The sequence below is a fragment of the Nicotiana sylvestris genome, chromosome 7 (assembly GCF_000393655.2).
Source record: "Nicotiana sylvestris chromosome 7, ASM39365v2, whole genome shotgun sequence".
NCBI classification, from domain to species: Eukaryota; Viridiplantae; Streptophyta; class Magnoliopsida; order Solanales; family Solanaceae; genus Nicotiana; species Nicotiana sylvestris.
In genome coordinates this window covers 133,159,810-133,182,588 of record NC_091063.1, presented here as the reverse complement: position 1 = coordinate 133,182,588, position 22,779 = coordinate 133,159,810, and the positions used below count along the sequence as shown (strand labels likewise).

Genomic DNA, 22,779 nt, shown 5'->3' with positions numbered 1-22,779 from the left:
ACTAATAGTTGCTTACTGGAAATTCTTGACACAATATTCAGATCAACACCAACAAAAACCTTCAAAAACGTTTGCTCATCCTACTACGGAAACGTCCACAGCAAAAAATGCATCAATCTAGAATGACTATTGTCACACCTCCTTTTTCCGCCCCCCGCGAGGGGTGAAGGAAAATTGCACACAAAGAAAAATTATTTTATTTTGAATTTTTGGGAGTAATTCTCATATAGGGCAAAAATCATGTGCTTACAACTATGCTTACAATTACAATATTGATTATTTTCCTATTACTCTATTGATCCTTTAGTAAAATGATGGTTACCAGGAGGAGATGCTTCCCCTTAAACAGTGAAAGGGTGGTTGATCTTGAGTTTTAGTTTCTTAAACTTACACTAACAAGCTCAAAAGTTAAGAACAATAGGTCCTAAACTTACAATTACAAGTTCAAAAGTTAAGGACGATAGGTTCTGAAGTCCTGAACTTAGACTAATAAGCTCAAAAATTAAGGACAATAGGTCCTGAACTTAGGCTAAGAAGATCAAAAGTTAAGGATAATAGGTCATGAACTTAGACTAACAAGCTCAAAAGTTAAGGACACTTGGTCCTGAACTTACAGTTACAAGTTCAAAAGTTAAGGACATGTAGTCCTGGAGTTAAGTTCAAAAGTTAAGAACATGTAGTCCTGAAGTCCTCAACTTAGAGTTCTAAGTTCAAAAGTTAAGGACATGCAGTCCTGAAATCCTGAAGTTAAGTTCAAAAGCTAAGGACATGAGTAGAAGGGTATTTTCGTCCAGGCAGTTAAAGTTTATTAAAGCAGTGACTAAAGACTAAAGACATTTTAAACAGTGGGTTCACTACTAGAAATCCGGAAAAAAGCGACCAAAGTTGGTCGCTTACAGGTCAAAAAGCGACCAAAAAGCGTCCAAACTAGCTTGGTCGCTATTTTGTTGGTCGCTTTACCTTGGAGACCAAAGTTGGTCGCTAATTAGCGATCAATTTTGGTCTCTAAGGTAAAAGGACCAAATATTCCGGGTTTTAAATATAGAGACCAACTTTGGTCGCTTTAGTATTTTAATAATATAAATTTAGCGATCAAAATTGGTCTCTATATTTAAATTACGTTATTTATTTATTTATTATTAATCAAAATATAGCGACCAACTTTGGTCTGTAAACCAAATATTATATTTTAAAATCTGAAAAATAGCAACAAAAGTTGGTCGCTTTTTTTAATTTTTAAATTTTTTTAAACATAAGCGACCAATAATTGCAAGAATTTAATTATTTTTTAAATATTTTCCGGAAATTATTTTTTTAATAGAATAGCAACCAAAGTTGATCGCTTTTCAAGAAATCTTGGTCGCTATTGCCCAGAAAAAAATTTAATAAGAAAAGCGACCAACAAGCGACCAAAGTTGGTCGCTTTTCTCGGTATAATTTTGGCAGAAACTGCCTGTTTTGGCAGCTACACCACCTGCCAGCATATCAAATTCCCTATTACAAGCAACAACAACAACAATACCAACAACAACAACAACACAACAACAACATTAAAACCTACAAAGCATAAAGTTCAATATAACTAACACATTAAGCTAACAAAACTAAGTTAACGCTTATTACAAGCCCATTCGAAAACTGGTTCTATTGTCTAGTTCAAAGTATATAAAGTACTCAAGGAGTGTTCTTTCAGCATCCTCGTCCGAAAGTTGGATTGCCTCGCCCGACTCATTAGGTGGCTGACTGCATATGAATTCCTCCAGTCAGCTGTGAAACGAACCTATAAGAAAAATTACATTAAATTAGTATTTCAAAATTTATACAAAAGTATATCAAAATATTTAATGAAAAGTAAAAAACTTACATGTATAGTCGAGGCTCGGCCCTCGACCCACCTTTCTGGATCAGTCTCTTTCTTCTTCTTTACAATACGAGTCTCATTGAATAGCTCATCTTGCTTCATTGGCATCAATTCATATCCTAAAATTTCAATTTATAAACTAAAATTCCAATACATAAACTAAAAGTCCAATTCATATCCTAAAGGCTCAATTCATATCCTAAAAGTTCAATTCATACACAAAAATTTTCAATTCATATCCTAAAGGTTCAATTCATATCCTAAAGATTTAACTCATATCCACAAAAGTTCAATTCATATCCTAAAAATTCAATTTATAAACTAAAATTCCAATACATGAACTAAAAGTCCAATTCATATCCTAAAGGCTCAATTCATACACAAAAATTTCAATTCATATCCTAAAGGTTCAACTCATATCCACAAAAGTTCAATTCATATCCTAAAATTTCAATTTATAAAATAAATTCCAATACATAAACTAAAAGTCCAATTCATATCCTAAAGGTTCAATTTATATCCTAAAGGTTCAACTCATATCTACAAAAGTTCAATTCATACATAAAAATTGCAATTCATATCCTAAAGGTTCAATTCATATCCTAAAGGTTCAACTCATATCCACAAAAGTTTAATTCATATCTTAAAATTTCAATTTATAAACTAAAATCCCAATACATAAACTAAAAGTCCAATACATAAACTAAAAGTTCAATTCATATCCTAAAGGCTCAATTCATATCCTAAAAGTTCAATTCATACACAAAAATTTCAATTCATATCCTAAAGGTTTAACTCATATCCATAAAAGTTCAATTCATATCCTAAAATTTTAATTTATAAACTAAAATTCCAATACATAAACTAAAAGTCCAATTCGTATCCTAAAAGTTCAATTCATATCCTAAAGGTTCAACTCATATCCATAAAAGTTCAATTCATACACAAAAATTGCAATTCATATCCTAAAGGTTCAATTCATATCCTAAAGGTTCAACTCATATCCACAAAAGTTCAATTCATACACAAAAATTTCAATTCATATCCTAAAGGTTCAACTCATATCCACAAAAATTCAATTCATATCCTAAAATTTCAATTTATAAACTAAAATTTCAATATATAAACTAAAAATCCAATTCATAAACTAAAAGTCCAATTCATATCCTAAAGCTTCAATTCATATCCTAAAGGTTCAACTCATATCCACAAAAGTTCAATTCATACACAAAAATTTCAATTCATATCCTAAAGGTTCAATTCATATCCTAAAGGTTCAGCTCATATCCACAAAAGTTCAATTCATATCCTAAAAATTTAATTTATAAACTAAAATTCCAATACATAAACTAAAAGTCCAATTCATAAACTAAAAGTCCAATTCATATCCTAAAGGTTCAATTCATATCCTAAACGTTCAACTCATATCCACAAAAGTTCAATTCATACACAAAAATTTTAATTCATACCCTAAAGGTTCAATTCATATCCTAAAGGTTCAACTCATATCCACAAAAGTTCAATTCATATCCTAAAAGTTCAATATACACAAAAAATTCAATTCATATCCTAAAGGTTCAACTCATATCCACAAAAGTTCAATTTATATCCTAAAATTTCAATTTATAAACTAAAATTCCAATACATAAACTAAAAGTCCAATTCATATACTAAAGGTTCAATTCATATCCTAAAGGTTCAACTCATATCCACAAAAGTTCAATTCATACACAAAAATTTTAATTCATACCCTAAAGGTTCAATTCATATCCTAAAGGTTCAACTCATATCCACAAAAGTTCAATTCATATCCTAAAAGTTCAATATACACAAAAAATTCAATTCATATCCTAAAGGTTCAACTCATATCCACAAAAGTTCAATTTATATCCTAAAATTTCAATTTATAAACTAAAATTCCAATACATAAACTAAAAGTCCAATTCATATACTAAAGGTTCAATTCATATCCTAAAGGTTCAACTCATATCCACAAAAGTTCAATTCATACACAAAAATTGCAATTCATATCCTAAAGGTTCAATTCATATTCTAAAGGTTCAACTCATATCCACAAAAGTTCAATTCATACACAAAAATTTCAATTCATATCCTAAAGGTTCAATTCATATCCTAAAGGTTCAACTCATATCCACAAAAGTTCAATTCATATCCTAAAATTTCAATTTATAAACTAAAATTCCAATACATAAACTAAAAGTTCAATTCATATCCTAAAGGTTCAACTCATATCTCAAAAGTTCAATTCATACACAAAAATTTCAATTCATATCCTAAAAGTTCAACTCATATCCACAAAAGTTCAATTCATATCCTAAAATTTCAATTTATAAACTAAAATTCCAATACATAAACTAAACCCTAGATTCTAACTAAACTATCAAGACAATACAAAGTATAATTCAAATCTAACTAAACTAAATTCAACACTAATTAAACTAATTAGTTAATAAAATTAGTTAACAAAGCTAACTAAAACAAGACCTAAACTCTAATCCTCAATAAAATACAATGTTCAAAGAATTTAAACACTAATTCATATCCTTAAACTACAATATTGAAATAATTGAAACAAAAACTAGAAATAACAAAGATTCAAGGTTATAATTCAAACCTAGTTGTTTTTAGGCGGAGAAAGAGAGAAAGGGGCAGCGGCAGCGGTGGCAGCGGCGGCTCCGGTGGTGGCTCAGGCGGTCACAGTGGTGGCGTGGGGTGGGAGAATTGATTTGTGTGAGGGAAATAGAGAAGGGGAGGGGAATGTGTTGAGAGAGAATTTGGGAAAATTTTGGGAAGAAAATAAGAGAATGAGAGGGGGAAACCCGTTTTTGAGTCTGGCTTTACAGAAAAGCGACAAACGTTGGTCGCTAATTTGGTAGCTAATTAAGTTTTGACTATTTGACCAAAATAGCGACCAACGTTGGTCGCTATTTTTGACTATTTGACCAAAGTTGGTCGCTATTTCTAAAAAAAATAACTTTTATTTTCTATTTTGGTTTTATATATATATTCGATATTAAATATTGAATATTACAGTGAAGTGTCTCTGTGTGTGTATGTGTGTGTGTATCAATATATATATACACACACTAACATATACTATAACAAGTTATATATATATATATATATATATATATAATTGTTATAGTATATGTTAGTGTGTGTATATATATAACACACACACTTCGTGCTACTTTAACTACATATATAGCATGTTATAGTACATGATACTATATTCATTATTTGTATTGTAACAGAGTTAATGAATTACATTCATTCATCACTAGGTTATAAGTCGATGAATCAATTATAACAGATTAATCGATATAAGTCGAGACGTTTTGTTTTTAATATTCAACGATGCATCTAAGTAGGTTATAAGTCGATGATTCAATTTACACATACATACATACATATACATATATATACATGCATACATATATATATATATATATATATATATATATACATACATATATATATATATATATATATATTACACGTTTCGTTGTACTACTTTAACTATATATATAGCATGTTAAAGTATATTTTAGTGTATTCATCCCTTGTATTACAAAAGTGTTAACGGATTACATTTATATTATTTATATAGTAAATACAAAAGTGATTTTTAATTTTGACCAATGTTGACCTGAAAAGAGACCAACTTTGGTCGCTAATTATCCAGAATTTCAAATTAGCGACCAACTTATATCCAAAAAATTAAAATTAGCGACCAACTTTAAATCAGATTGATTTATATTTTATATAATATTTAAAATAATAATATATTTGTTAAACGTTAGAACTGGGTCCCAGATTAGCGACCAAAGTTGGTCTTTATCTGCTTCCCCTTTAGTAAGCGACCAACTTTGGTCGATATCATTCATAATTTTTTGAAATTCAGAAGGGGCATTTTTCAAACCAAATGGCATAACATTCCATTCATATTGCCCAAATGGAACATTAAAAGCAGTCCTATAAGTATGCTCTTTAAATATTTGAATTTGCCAATAACCAGATTTTAAATCAAATTTTGAAAATATATTGGCGTCATATAATCTGGATAGCAAGTCCCTTTTGTTAGGGATAGGATACCTAATCCATTTCAAATGTTTATTTAATGGTTTATAATTTATGACTAAGCGGGGAATACCTCGTTCCTTTTCTGCCGCATTATTAACATAAAAGGCAGAACATGACCAAGGAGATTTTGAGGGTTTTATCAAACCCTTTTGTAACAAACTATCAATCTCGTTTTTGCAGAATTCAACTAGCTCAGCATTCATCTGGCAAGGTCGAGATTTAGTAGGAATATCATCCTCAGAGAAGGTTTCTTCGTATGGAAGAGTTACAATATGCCTTTTCCTGTTCCAAAAGGCACTAGGGTGATCGGCGCAAACATCAACGGCCATTTTTTCAGCAATTAATTTAATCTTCTGCTGAACTTTTGCAGATTGTATAGTATCAAATATATTCATACTAAGAATTTCTAATTGTAGTGAATCAACATGCCTTTGTTTCATATTAATCAAGGCATTAATATCTCTAGTTACGGGATCTGTAACAAAGGAATAGCTTATCTTTTTATCTTGATAAGTAGCAGAAAAACCATGTTTATCTATATTATTAAACGGATAAATAGCATTAATAAAAGGTGTTCCAAGTATGATTGGAGGGTATAACTGGTTTTTTACCAAAAAGAAGAAATGTGGAATACAGACTTTATTCTGGCAAATATGAGTATTAGGCAATTTGTACTCTATATCTAAAGCATGACCAGAAGCGGATTTCACCAAATGAGTAGTCTTTTGAAAATATCTAGTAGGAATCAATCCTTCCTGAATGCAGCTTACATCTGCACCACTATCAATCATAGCTATATCAGTTATAGAAAAATTATTATCAATTAAAATAGTACATTTAATATACCATTTGTGTGCAGTAACAATTTGCATCATACCTAAAAATAAATCAGATTTTTCATCAGAAATTTCTTTTCCTTTATCATTAGAAAAATCAGAAAATCCTTTAGTCGAAGATTCAGGTAGAGAATTATTTTTCTCAATTTGAGTAATCCGGTGATCGCAAATCATTTGATTTTGCTTAAGAGACTTAATATCTCTTTTCAAATTTTCGATTTCTTCTTTTAAATCATCAAAAGAAGTATCTCGACTAGGAGTACTGGACTTTTGAAGTCTTCTATTTATTTCAGATAAAGAATATGGTGCAAAGTGTTCAAATTCGTTTTTGTATTTTTCAACAGTTTTTGAACTACTAGAACTTGAACTTGCAGCTAAAGTAATAATTTTTTCACGAAGTTTTTCATCAGTAACTTCTTTTAAAAGTTCTATTACATTGTCAGATGTAATAGTTTTTATATTAAGATCATCAAATTGTGATTTCAATTTATAAAATTCGTCACTATCACAAGCACAAATATCACCTTTGCAAGCAGTGCAAGCAGTATCAACATTTTTATTATTATCAGAAAAATCAATTAACTCAACTTCAGCTTCAGATTCAGTCTCTGAGTAATAGTCAGATTCTGATCCCGAAGTGTATAACAAGCCATAAACCTTATCGTGTAACTCATCATCGAGTTCTAAGGTTTTTAGCTTTTGAAGCTTGCAATTTGGAGAAATATGACCAAACTTTCCACACTTATAACACTTAATATCAGCGAGATCACGTTTGGATCTATTCTTCGCAAATCGAGTAGATTTCCGATGCGCTTTTCTAGTATCACGTTCTTCCTTAGGCCTATATCTAGACCTCTTTTTCTTATACGGGATATCCGGGTAAGGATACCTATGATATCTGTTTTTCTTCGTCCTACTTTGAGTGGAAGTTCCGGATAAACCGAACTGGGTACAGAAGTCACCTAATTGGGATTTCTCTTTAAGCTTATCTATCTTAAGCTGTCTAGAAAGCCTTAGCTCATTACACAATTTCAATCCTTCTTGTGTACAAACTCCTATAAGCTTACCATAGGTATAATTATTATACAGAATCTCGCCGCAACTACCCTTTAACACATTCCTAACTCTTTCAGCAAATAAGGAAGGGAGACCATCTATAAACTTGGCTTTCCAATGCTCGAATTTATTGTCGGGTAGTTCCATAACTCTACTCATAAAAGTGTCTTTATACCATCTAAATTCACTAAGGGTCTTACATCTAAGTCCATTAAGTAAAGTTCGGATGGTCTGATGATTCGAGGTAAATCTACCATTGAAATGCTCTAAGATTGTAAGGATAAGGGTATAGACTGCATCTTCTCTACCCATTACTAGAGCCATACCTATGTTATCAACACCTTCGTCGGTTGCTGTAGCATTAATAACGAAAGCCTTTTCCTCTACAGATAAATGATTATCCCACCAGCCACGAAGTTGGCCAGTAAATCCTGCAATGATCATTTTGCAAATATTTCTATCTGTATTTTTAACACTTTTACAGATAGTCGAATACATAAGCATTCTGTGTACGAGAATGGTTAATTGTCTATCAGTTAGACCATCAAGATTCCATTCATAAATCTCGGAACCGTTATAAGACGTATTTGTCTGATTCCAATCTTGTTCCTCAATCAACACATCTTGAGGAGTAGGACGTGGATAATAATAGGTATGCATCCTTGGTTTGTCAGCATACATATGATTTTGTTTAACAATCCCTTTGAGTTTATTAAACTCTGACCAAGTCTCAGTTTTATAATCAGAAACGGTCTCAATTTTATCAGCAATTTTTTTTGATAAATCAATAGGTCTAATATTTAAACCAGAAAGCTTTTTATCTAAAAGTTGGGCTAAGTCATCAAGAGATTTAAATTTAAAATCCTGAATCTCAGGAGGTCTTTGAATATGAGTAGGAATAGCTTGATCAACTGTTTTACTTCCTGAAGTGGAGGCAATATCAGTTGGTCCTTTCTTAGTACTCATTTCCTTTATTAAGATAGTCAAATCATCAAGTTTTTTATCAAGAGAACCAATATGTTCTCCTAAAATTTTTACATACAAACCCAAATAATTGTTTTGAGAAATTAATTTATTAATTTCTGCAATACTAATAGCTGCCACGTTATCATCAATAAATTTTTGAAAGGCAGTGAAGGTAATACCAGTATTATTAGGTAGAATAAAGGGAGCCTGGGGAGGATAAATTGCTTTAATAATATTACCACTCCCGTCTTTATAAGATCTTTCCAATACCTTTATATAAAGTGGTAAATAAGTTGTTATAAACCAAGGAACAAAATACATAATTTGATTATGCAAGGCACAAGTTTCATAAAATTCTTGAGATATATTATTCAAATCATCTTTACTATAAGTATCAAAAAACCATGTTTTAAACTGGTTCCATTTTTCACTAAAAAATTCCTTTTGAATATAAATACGGGCCCGAGAACCGGGGCTAAAATCTATTTGATGTGGAATCATTAAATATTATTAGGGTCGAAATCCATCTCGGATAAAGAAGGAATATCCTTATCTGAAATATTGTCATTATCTTGAACAATATTTGTTTGAGGGTTAATCTTAACCCTTTCAACCCTCTTAACCTTTTGATCAGGCTTATCACTAGCAATAGTGTGTAAAGAAGCTGCACGATTGCGAGCTGGACCGTAGACTGGTTCAATAGGGGAAATATGTTGAATAGCAGGTAGAAGTCTATGATTCGAAAATGAATGTCTATTATAAATAGTAGACTTATCATCAAATTGAATACAAATCCTACCATCCGGATTTTGAGTGACATGCGAAAATTCAGTATTTGACAAGTCGTTAGTAATCTGACTTGGGGATATAACAGAATTTAAAGTCCAAGTAGTTGGAAAATTAATTTCTTCCCACCTAATAGGTCTCCTAGTGGTGACCTTGGACCTTGCAAAATTGGTTTCTACCAATATGGTCTGATCCGATGTATCGTATAACTTACATCTAGGATTCAAAGTAGATAACAATTTGAAATAAATCCTATAGGACAGACATATAAGTTCAGAACCAGGCGCATAATTATAACCATGCGTTTTCACATTTAAAGTCAAAGCATCAAGAATATTAACATCAGAAAGAGATAGTTGCAGATTGGGTTGAGTATTAAAATATACTGGACCATAGGCCACTGTAGATTCTATCGAACCCATTAGAGACTGTCTGAAATTCAGATTTCTAGCATCTCTAAGAGCTGCTAAAAAGGTCTCTGGTAATCCTTTAAGGGTTAAAGGTTTAAATGCAATTTGAACCATACCAATATGCACATAATGGTAATGATGTTTATATAAATCTATATCATGCTTGTTTAACAAACGAATAGTCTGTTCAGACGAATTTAATGCTAAAGACTGCTCAGTCGTTTTTATCAATTGTTTAGAAGAAAGTTTATCAAACCAACCATAATCATAAATGGTTTTTATAGAAACTTTAGGAATTGTCCATTTATTCAATAAATCAAGGTTTTGAGGTATATCTACCTCTTCAAGTTTAGTACTTTTAGTACTTGTTTCTCCCAGATCCATTCCAAAAGCTTCATATCTATGTTGAATCTTTCATATCTATTACATTTTTACCATGAAAATTCCAAGGCTCTGATACCATTTACACCAGGATCTAGGTAGGCGGGCGGTAGTCCGCACGGCCATCCAGATCTAGCTGCTTTAGTACCCTTTAAAGGTTGGCGGTAGTCCGCACGACCAATAAGGATTCGAAATATACAGTAATTCTATTATAGTTTAATGACTGTATGGAAGGATCTATATCCTTTTACCCAAGCAAGGGGCCTGTCTAGGTCCAATACATACTCTTATTGAGCCCATGTGTCTAGCAGTTCTAACTGTGAAAGGGATAGCCCTTTTGACAACTTCAGCGGGCTTTAATGTCACAGCTGGCTAGACGTAGCCACTAAGGCAAAGCCAATTAGAGCAGTACCAGATTCGACTGTACCACCATCTTGGAACCAAGCCAAGAAACTATATTAAAATTCCTTTATATTTTGAAAGAGCCTGGATTCTTCATGGTTAATATGCAAGAGAAATTAGTTCTTCAACATAGATATGAATCTGTTTAGCCGGACATAGTCACGGCTGGGGAGAGAAACTAAGTAATTAGAATACTAAAAAGAAAATAGAATAAGTACCTTGAAGGCCGAGAAGCAAGGCCCTGAAGATGAACTTCAAAACTTTTATTAATCTTCAACTTGATTTACAAACTAATAACTAAGTCTTTACAAAGGGGGTTGAGAGAGAGAGAGAGTGTAGAGAGAGAGTAGAGAGAGAGGGGATTCCGACTCCTCCTTCTTCAAATGAAGAAGTGTCCTTATATAACAAAAAAAAAGAATCTAAAATAGTAAATTGGGTCCCAACACAGTATTTCTACTGTTGTTGAACAGTGTTTCTACTGTGGATGAACAGTGTATCTACTGTTGAGTGGGTCCTGGCGGCTGATGAGCTGTCAAGTCTTTTTCTTGTCCAAATTGTGCATTTGTTGGAGGAAATCTTCCACCTTTTCTATATCTCTGTCAGATAATATCATTTCTGGCTGTATTGGTTGTGTATCTTCTACGAGGTCATCACCACTTGTTTCACTTCTCATTGAAGTGTCTGATTTTTCGTACTGATCCACTGACTGAAGCAAGTTTCTCTTCACTTCTTCCAAGTATTGATTTATCAACTCAATTTTATCTCCTTCTTGGACTGGTATTCTTCGAGCAATATGTTTAATAGTGCTCTCTTCCACCATCTTCTTTTGAGGGGTTGTTATATATAATTGGATTTGTGCTTTAATGGAATCCAATAATTCTTGTCCATATAATGTTTTTGTTTTGGGATCAGTCTTCATCAATTTGTCCCAAAAATTGTTGTAGAATACCCTATATAAACAAGGGATTTGTTCTTCCGTATAACCTAATTCCGGAGTCCATTTATGGATCCAGGGGATAGAGAATTCAATAAAGAAGTAGATTTGATCAATTTTTTCTAGGTAGCAGATATGATCTGCATGATATAACTCGGTTAGGAACGGCGAAACTTTTGCCCATTCTTTGTATAACTTAAGGAATGGTTCTGGCAAAATTTTTGTTGTAGGACCGTGGTATGACCACCAGTTTAAAAACCAGTTAGGGATAGGTCCCGTAAATACCTTTGCACATACTTTGATAAACCAAGTATGTTTATGTCTCTCATTATTATAATAAAGCACCCTATCAAATGCTTGGATATAATCCCAATAAGTAAAATTCATAGGTGATTTATTAAGGCTTATCTGCCTTTCTTTCATTGTTGAAATCCCCCATTCTTCAACAGATATAATCTGTTTGATAATGACTTTTGAAAAGTTATAAACATTTTCATTTGTGTTATAACCCGAAAAGTGCTGGAATTCTGCACTTCCTGTACTGATTAGGATAGTCTCATAATAAGTGCGGGTTTTATATGATTCACCCGGGTAGTATAATCCATTAATCAGATATCTCTGGAATATTTTCCATGGTTCTTCTTTTCTCTGAATCTCAGAGTTTTCAAGGAGAAATATCATTTCCCTCTTTAGTAACTTTTCATATGACTTGATATCATCATTGTCTTCCTCTTTAGCAATTGAAGCAAAAGTATCACTTTGCTTTTTGGATGCTAAATAAGCCTGCAGATGTCCATATAACGGACTATCTTCTGGAATATCTTCCAAATGTATAGAATGTCCTAAGGATTCACCTGTATGCAGTACCTTTGAGTTTATCAAACTCTTTTTTCCTCTTTGTATTACTGGGGAGTTTGATGAGGATCCGTATGACGATCCCTGAGAATAAGTTCTACTAGGGGAAGATCTTCCCCTACTTCTGCCCCTGGTGACTCATGAAGGGTCCATTCTGCAGAAATTGCAAATCATTATTAACTAAAAAGGATATCATAATTCTATCGCCGATATTATCTTGGCTGGGAAACTCATTTTCAAATAACTGAGCTATATCAGTAACTTCATTAAGATTAGAGTATTCTTCTTCCATGGTTTCAATCTTGTCAATCATAATTATATCAAGTATGAGTTCCTTTAAGTCTCTGTTTAAATTTATCACTTTAAGAATAGTGATCAATACCTCATCATCAAAAAATATGGTATAATAATTCATAACTTATTCTAAATATTCCCGGGATAGAAAATCCGGAAGGGAATTATCAATTCCTTTTTTGTATTGAATTTCAAAATCGAAAGGCGCCAGCTGAGCCTGCCATCTAGCAAATATTAATTTAGAAGCATCGTGCTTAAAATCTTTGTCAAATATATATTTAACAGATTGAGCATCAGTTTTTATCAAAAACTTTTGGTTATATAAGTAGTCTTGAAATTTGAATACACACTTAACAATTGTTAACATTTCGTGTGCCACAGTAGCGTATTTCTTCTGGGCTTCGGTCCATTTACCAGAGTGAAATCTTATTAAGTATTCACTCTTATTGTTGGGATTTACTTGTTTTAAAATCCCTCCATATCCAACATTAGACGCATCTGTCTCGATAATCTTTTGCCAAGTAGGATTGGCAAGGGTTAAACAAGGTAGAGATTTAACACGCTCTTTAATACTTTTGACTAACTCAGTATGTTGGTTAGTCCAAGGGTGTCTATGATCTTTCTTCAGTCTATCGTATAAAGGAGCTAGATCTCGTGATAAACTTTTATAGAAAGGGGATATATAATTCAAACTTCCCAGAAATCTTTGTAATTGAGTCCTGTCAGTAATAACATCAGGAAATTTTGATGCAAAATCAACTGATCTTTGTATTGGGGTAATCTTTCCCTGGCAAATATTATGACCTAAAAAACGAACATTCGTTTGGAATAGACTCATCTTAGGTATAGAAATTACTAAACCGTTTTGTATAACAATTTTCTTGAAAATATCAAGATGCTTAATATGCATCTCTAAAGTTTTAGAAAATACTAATATGTCGTCAATATAAACGATGATAAAATCCAAATATGGGTTAAAAATATCATTCATAATTTTCTGAAATTCAGAAGGGGCATTTTTTAAACCAAAGGGCATAACATTCCATTCATATTGCCCAAATGGAACATTGAAAGCAGTTCTATAAGTATGCTCTTTAAAGATTTGAATTTGCCAATAACCCGATTTTAAATCAAATTTTGAAAATATATTGGCGTCATATAACATAGATAGCAAATCCCTTTTATTGGGGATAGGGTATCTGATCCATTTTAGATGCTTATTTAATGGTTTATAATTTATAACTAAGCAAGGAATACCTCGTTCCTTTTCTGCCGCATTATTAACATAAAAGGCAGAACATGACCAAGGAGATTTTGAGGGTTTTATCAAACTCTTTTGTAATAAACTATCAATCTCGTTTTTGCAGAATTCAACTAGTTCAGCATTCATCTGGCAAGGTCGAGATTTAGTAGGAATATCATCCTCAGAGAAGTTTTCTTCGTATGGAAGAGTTACAATATGCCTTTTCCGGTTCCAAAAGGCACTAGGGTGATCGGCGCAAACATCAACGGCCATCTTTTCAGCAATCAATTTAATTTTTTGCTGAACTTTAGCAGATTGTAAAGTATCGAATATATTCATGCTAAGAATTTCTAATTGTAATGAATCAACATGCCTTTGTTTCATATTAATTAAGGCATTAATATCTCTCGTTACGGGATCGGTAACAAAAGAATAACTTATCTTTTTATCTTGATAAGTAGCAGAAAACCCATGTTCATCTATATTATTAATGTATATAACTTAAAAATCATTTGATAAAACTGTTAGCTCCCACTCTATGAACATTGTGAAACTATGAAAAAGAACTAGTAATAATTTTTCTTTAATATTTCTGTATTGGGAAAAATTGAGTTTACATATTAAAGTGATTAGGAGATGACATGTCATGACACGTAGACTGGTCAAAGAGTTATGATTGGCAAAGAGAGACAAGTTGCAACAGATACGAGCAGAGGCATAAGAGGAGGCACGAGCGAATACTCAAAATATTCAACGCTCGTACCTATTTAAGTCCAAGAATCAAGGAGAATGAATATGACAGCACAAGAGAGTACATATACAGTATTTAATGATCATTAAATACTAAAAACGTTAGAGAATCTGTATTAAAATACAATGATTATGTAACGTAGCTTTTAATGTCTTTAATGGTCTATAATGGCCTTATTATGACAAAGGCAAAACGCATATTTCCAAGATAGCTATAAAAGGGAAAGGATGGGTCAATTGTAATAAAAAAAAACTATCTGAATACATTGGTTTACTTTATCTCCTTCTAATTATCTTATTGCTAGCCAAATTACTTTCTCTTATACATTTTTTGATTATTAGTAACCCGAGTTCTTCTAAATTAAAGTTTTGACCGAAATTCTACTTTTTGGTTAAACAAATTGGTTCCGTTATCGGGAATCTGATAATCTATTCTTTTTTAGTTTAACTTTCCTTGTTGCATCAACCATGTCGAACAATAATGCCAACATTCAAGGAAACCAACAACTTCAGGGAAATCTACAGGATAATCACACCCCAGTCCCTTCTCCACAAAGCTCTCCTCGGCGGTCTCGAGAAGGCACTCCTGATGGATCTCATGCAAATGAAAACTAATTGTTGAACATGTCAATAAAGCTCTTGAGGCTTTTGCTAGCCAGTTACCAGCTGCACCACCCATATCCACTCCAAATAACAACACTTTGGAGAACCCTCGCTCTGGGCTTGTTAATTCAGGTAGTGGTGGAACCCCCAGCGAATCTCAAGAGGGAGTACCAGGTAACTTAGTCAATTCTGATTTATAAAATTTAGTACTAACATTGCAGAAATAGCTCAAGGAGCAAAGCGACCGCACAGAGCAAATACCCGGGGTGCCGCCCGTAATCAAAGGGATAGATATGGATAAATATTCGCAACAACCCTGGAAGCCAAGTGCTGCTCCCCTCCCAATTCCAAAGAAATTCAAAATGCCCGATATTCCAAAATACGATGGAACAACTGATCCACGAGACCACGTGACTGTATTCACAACAGGCGTAAAAGGCAACGACTTGACCAAATAGGAGATCGAATCAGTATTGGTCAAGAAATTCAGTGAAACACTCACTAAGGGTGTATTAACATGGTATTCTCTTTTACCCCAAAATTTTATAAATTCTTTTCCTGAGCTTGCAGATTCTTTCATCAAAGTACACTCGGGAGCTCAAAAAGTCAAAAAAAGAATGGAAGATATTTTCAAAATCAAGCAAGGGGACTCAGAATTGCTTAGAGAGTTCGTGGACAGATTCCAACGTGAAAGAATGACATTACCGCGTGTACCTGGCAATTGGGCAGCTATAGCCTTCACAAGTAATTTGAATTAAAAAAGCTCAGAAGCTACGAGGCGACTCAAGGAAAGTCTTCGTGAATTCCCAATTACAACATGGAATGATGTTTACAAGAGGTAAAGCACGAAGCTGAGGATAGAGGAAGATATTATCTCACAGTCTCAAAAAGAAGAAAAGGTAAGTTCGAGATGGGCAGAAATCGAAAAAAGTTTCGATAAAAACAGGTACGAACCATACATGGGATCAGCGGGAAAAGACTCACGGTCAAAACAGGACAATCAAATGTACGATCACAGGTCAAGGAATAGAGAGTCGGGCTCGTCATCAAGATTTGGGAATGATCGAAACACGCATGAGTCATGAGATGATGATAGAAACTTGAAGGCGAGGTTTGGCGGTTATAATTTCAATGTGAGCACTTCCGAACTCGTAGCTATTTTGAGAAGCATGGGTGACAAGGTACGATGGCCAAAAGAGATGAGATCAAATAAACAGGCGCAATCCTGATTATTGGTGCGAATTTCACAACGATCACGGGCATAAAACGGCAGACTGTAGGGTTTTACAAAGTGAAGTTGATCATTTATTAAAACAGGGTTATCTCACCGAGTTATTCAGTGAGAAAGGTAAGCAAGCATACATGAAGAATAGGCAGGAGCCCCCTAAACCACCTTCTCCCAAAAGGACCATCAACGTTATAAGTGGAGGTAAAGATGTCAATGGTGTGACGTACACCGCAGCCAATAAAATTTCCAAAGTCACAATTACCCAAGGGAAACGGGTGCGACATGTCTTAGAGGAAGAAATCATTACGTTTGATGATGCAGATGCGGATGGCGTATTATCTCCTCATAACGATGCACTGGTAATATTTCTACTTGTACATGATACTAATGTAAAATAAGTTTTGATTGATCCAGGTAGTTCCGTGAACATTATTCTATTAAGAGTATTACGTGAGATGCAAGCCGAAGATAAATTAATACCAAAGGCGCATACTCTATCTGGATTCAACAATTCCAGTGTCGTGACGAAAGGAGAGGTAATACTTACTACATTCGCAGAAGGAGTTATCAAAGATACAAAGTTTCAAGTAGTAGATATGGAGATGGCTTACAATATGATCCTTGGGAGACCATGGATCCACGAGATGGACGTTGTTTCGTCAACCTTGCATCAAGTTATTAAGTTTCCATCACCATTGGGAATATGTCAAATCCGTGGGGACCAACATATATCCAGGAACATCAACTCTGTAGCAGAGACAAGTACGAGAAACGAAGAAAAATAGCAATCACAGAATCCAGTTGAGGGTACCACAACACAAACCTCAACTAAACAAGGGCGAACAGATATGGACTCAAGGCCATATACCATTCAAGAACCAGAGGAAAACGAAAATATCAAGACAACAATTGAAGAACTGAAGGCTGTGGTGTTATTTGCACAATGGCCTGATAGAAAGGTCTACGCAGGGGCCAATCTAAGCCAGGACATGAAAGGTAAGTTGATTGAATTTTTGAAAACTAACGTGGATTATTTTGCTTGGTCCCACTCTGATATGACAGGAATACCACCGGAGGTAATGACTCACAAATTAAATGAAGACCCATCGTATCCTCCTATCAAACAAAAGAAGAGAAAGCAAGGAACTCTTAAAAATCAGGTGATTCAAGATGAGGTTCAAAAATTACTAAATATTGGGTCTATCCGTGAGGTAAAGTATACTAATTGGTTAGCCAATACTATTGTGGTACCGAAGAAGAATGGTAAGTGGCGAGTTTGTGTAGATTACACAGACCTTAATAAAGCCTGTCCTAAAGATTCTTTTCCCCTACCGCATATAGATCAACTAATTGATGCTACTGCAGGACATTAATTATTAAGTTTTTTAGATGCGTATTCAGGATACAATCAGATCAAAATGGATCCTGTGGATGAAGAAAAAACTTTATTTATAACAGACAGGGGGACTTACTGTTATAAAGTAATGCCTTTTGGTCTTAAAACGCTGGCGCAACATATCAAAGATTGGTGACCAAAATATTTCAAGAACATTTGGGAAAAAACATGGAGGTTTATATAGATGACATGCTCGTCAAAACTCAACATTCAGGGTATTATATATCACACTTGTCTGATGCGTTTCAGATTTTGCAAAAATTTAATATGAAATTAAATCCTGAGAAGTGTGCATTCGGTATTGCATCAGGTAAATTTTTAGGTTTTCTTGTCTCTAACCATGGTATTGAAGTGAATCCCACACAAATTAAGGCCATTGAAGAAATCCATGATATACTTACAAGTAAAAAAGAAGTGCAGAGGTTGACAGGAAGAATTGCAGCCTTGGAAGATTCATTTCTAAATCATCAGAAAAGTGCTTTAAATTCTTTTCAGCTCTTAAAAGCAAGATCATTTCGAATGGAATAAGGAATGTCAACAGGCACTCAAAAATTTGAAGACATACTTATCAAATCCGTCATTGCTCGTAAAACCAAAGGTTGGGAAAAGACTGCTCATCTACCTTGATGTCTCAGAAATAACGGTAAGTGTTGTTTTAGTCTGTGAGGACCAAGGTAAATAATCTCCGATCTATTATGTCAGCAAATCTTTATTAGATGCAGAGACGCAATATCCTCAATTAGAAAAGCTTGCACTTGCATTAATCATGGCATCTAAAAAATTAAGGCCTTATTTTCAATATCGTCCTATTGTTGTAGTAACTGCTTATCCATTACGCAATATATTATACAAGCATGAGTTGTCAGGTTGGTTGGCCAAGTGGGATATAGAATTAAGTGAATATGATATCACATACCAACCTAGAATCGTGATTAAGTCTCAAGTGTTAGCAGATTTTGTGGCTGATTTTAGCCCAGGAATGCAATTAGAAGCAGAAAAAAATTGCAAGTGTTCAACAGCTCTAATCCGGGAATTTGGACCTTATTCACTGATGGTTCTTCTAATGTGAAGGGTGCAGGCTTAGGAATTGTTTTGGTACCACCTACGGGTGAAACCATTCGACAAGCCATTAAATTTCATTCTATAACTAACAATGAAGCTGTAATTGCAGGTTTAGAACTGGCACGGGAACTCAGTATTAATCAGATTGTAATCAAAAACGATTCACAACTAGTGGTTAACCATATGCTAGGGACTTATACAGCCAGGGAAGCATGAATGCAACAATATTTAGAGAAGGTACGAGATCTGATCAGGCAATTCCAAACCTGGAAAGTTATGTAAATATCAAGAGATGAAAATGTCGAGGTGGACGCCCTAGCCAATCTCACATCTGCAGCAGACGTGGCAAGCAATGAAAATGCTTCTATAATTCATTTGTTTCATTCAGTGCTCGATCCAGACAAAAATGAGGTAAATTTTAATAACTTAACCTGGGATTGGAGGAACGAGATTGTTACTTTTTTGCAGTATGGAACCATCCCTGAATACAAGAAAAAAGCTCACGCACTTCAGAAAAAGGCTGCTTGATATTGTTTAAAGCAAGGCAATCTTTATCGAAAAATGTTCGTGGACCCTTAGCAAGGTGCCTCGGGCCTTCACAGACGGAATATGTAATGAGAGAGATACACGAGGGGCATTATGGAAATCACGCCAGAGGAAGATCACTGGTAAGAACCATGATTAGGGCAGGTTATTACTGGCCTAAAATGGAAGAAGAAGCAGAAAATTTTGTGGCTAAATGTGATAAATGCCAAAGGTACGGTAATAACATGCATAGACCTGCGGAGTTGTTACATTCAGTCATTGCACCGTGGCCATTTATGAAATGAGGGATGGATATCGTGGGTCCGCTACCACAAGAAAAAGGACAGGTAAAGTTCATGCTCGTACTCACTGACTATTTTACTAAATGGGTGGAGGCAGGAGCATTCAAACAGGTACGAGAAAAAGAAGTTAGAGATTTCATTTGGTGGAATATCATATGCCGGTTCGGTATGCCAAAGGAAATCGTGTGTGATAATGGCCCTCAATTTATAGGCGCACAAATTACAGAGTTTCTTCAAAGTTGGTAGATCAAGAGGATTACATCCACACCTTATTATCTGGTGGGTAATGGACAAGCTGAGTCAACAAACAAAGTCATTATCAACAATTTAAAGAAGCGTTTGGAGGAATCCAAGGGTAATTGGCCAGAATTGTTACCTGGTGTTTTATGGGTATACCGCACAACAACAAAAATAAGTACGGGAGAAACACCATTTTCATTGGTTTATGGAGCTGAAGCTTTAATTCCAGTTGAGATAGGAGAGCCAAGTACAAGATTTGCACAAGCGTCAGAAAAGTCTAATAACGAAGAAATGCGAATAAATCTTGATCTACTTGAAGGAAAAAGTGAAGCTGTACTGATAAGAATGGTAGCACAAAAGCAGGTCATAGAACGATACTACAACCGAAAAGCACGCCTAAGATTCTTCAAAATTGGAGACTTCGTGCTCAAAAATGTTTTTCAATATATGAAGGCAGCTAATGCAGGGAAATTAAGTCCAACATGAGAAGGACCCTATAGGATTCACGATATTGCAGGTAAAGGAGCATACGAGCTGGAAACAATGGATGGCAAAATACTACCTTTATATTGGAATGATGTTCACCTGACGAGATACTATTTCTAAGGAATACCCACGGTTAGGTATCCGTATTTTAAAATTTAATTTTTGAATTGTTAAATTTTACTAACGATTTTAGATGATAGGCAAAAAACTAGCCCGTACTAAATGATGAGTCACGACTTGCAAGGCACGTGGAATAAATTAAACTTTCCGGTCTAGGGTTACAATTATTCTGATAGAAATTCAAACGGGCTAAGCAGTCTTCATCTATAATCGCACCTCCGAGTCCCGTATGTTTTTCCTTTTCAGGTAAAGGACCAAATGGGAGGAACAATCAAGTGCCTGAGCTCCATATTTCAACGCTCAAACACTTGGGGGACTATATAATTTACACAGGCATGTGTATAATGAAGGCAAAGAAGATTGGGAAATAATAAAAAATCAAGCCTGAAAAGTTCACTCAATGAATGAGTCAAGTACAGAGCAAAGTCACGAGCTAAGCCTAAAGAAAGACCTTACCATAGCTAGGGTAAAAGCAATGTACTGAAACGGGTTATAAATAAAAACTTCGTATTTATTTTTCTTTTTTAAATCTGTTATAAGAAAAACAGTTACGAGAAAGTTATAGATGCAATTCAAATACATGTAAAGTGTTATTCAAAACTAGACAAAGTTCAAATAAAACTTGTCAAAGTTATTTCAAGAAACATGTGTATTCCTATTTCTTTTATCGTATATTAACACCGTTATGAAGTTGAGATGTCTTCTTCATTAAGTGTCAAATATAAAAGGGCCCTCTTTTATAAAATTCATGATTAATTTAAGTATTCATGAAGTTAAGAGAAGGATTTTTTGAAGAGTAAAAATGCAAGTTATTCAATAAGTCCTTAGAAATAAAGGCAAGAATAAACAAAACAGAAGTTCAAATAGTAACAAAAAACTTCTTAATATTAAAAAGCTTAGACTAAGTATGAATTTAGTCATAAACTGAAAATTGTTTATACATATTGCCCCATAAAAGGTCTGGGGACTTAATTTTCCAAAACAAACCCTCAATTGAGACCAAGGGTTTTAACCACAATTTTCCAAAAAAAAAAAAGACACAAAGGAATTCAAACAACTTAAACTTGTCACTGAGAAGATGAAGGAACTGAAGCAGGTACATCAACAACAGCGGGTTCAACTTGGCTTGAAGGAGTGGTGATATCCATATCATCTTCAACATTTGCGGAAACTTCGGCCACGGGAGAAGGAAAATCTTGGTTCTGCTGAGTCTTCTCAATAGTTTCATTGATCTTAGCTAACTCAGATTCCCAGTTAAAATTCTCTTGGCTAGCTTCAACAAGGGTATCACGGCGAGAATTCAAAAACGCCCAACTCACTTCAATGGCAGACTTATCTTCAAGGATCTCATAATCTCTTTCCCAGTCAGCGATTTCGTTCTTTAGCTTTTCATTTTCAGCCAAGGCAGATTCATAAGAAGTTTGAAGATAGGCGTGGAAATTTTCTAAAGAACAAACCTTATTAGAAGAAAACCGAAGGTCTTCTTGGGCTTGAGTCAAATTCTGCACGAGTTTACCAACATAGGCTTCTTTTGCATCCAAGAGAGCCTTCAACTCTCTAATATCTTCACTTGCCTTGGAAAGCTGCTCGGGAAAAGAAGTTTCAAGACGAGCCATTTCCTTGTCTGCTTGACTGGAGGAAGCCTTTTCAACTGCCAATTCCGAAGTCAAAGCCCGCACCTGCTGCTCCAAGGTACTTTTACTTTCTTCTAAGTACTCCATATCGATCCGAAGACTTTCATACTAGTCCTTCCAATTATATGCCTCCAACTGGTAATCACACATTAACTGCTCTGAGAGGGTAACCCTTTTCATCATCTCTGTGCCGATGAGATTGGCCTAAAAAGGGAAAAAGGAAGGAAATGAGAATCCCAAAGATAGAAAAATGACAAAGTAAAAGTTAGAAAAAAGGAATACCTTTAAAGAAGCATGCACAATGT

The 22,779-nt window shown here is 34.2% G+C and overlaps 1 protein-coding gene across 1 annotated transcript; it reads right to left on the bottom strand.

Moving 5' to 3' along the window:
* Nucleotides 1-21,907: 21,907 nt before the first annotated feature.
* On the bottom strand, nt 21,908-22,561 carry LOC138873803 (uncharacterized). Its single transcript, XM_070152282.1, has one exon. The coding sequence runs from the start codon at nt 22,559-22,561 to the stop codon at nt 21,908-21,910; it is 654 nt and encodes a 217-aa protein (XP_070008383.1).
* Nucleotides 22,562-22,779: the final 218 nt, after the last annotated feature.

Excerpts from the sequence above, each read along its gene's own strand:
- LOC138873803 (XM_070152282.1), bottom strand. The coding sequence starts at position 22,561 with ATGGAGTACTTAGAAGAAAGTAAAAGTACCTTGGAGCAGCAGGTGCGG.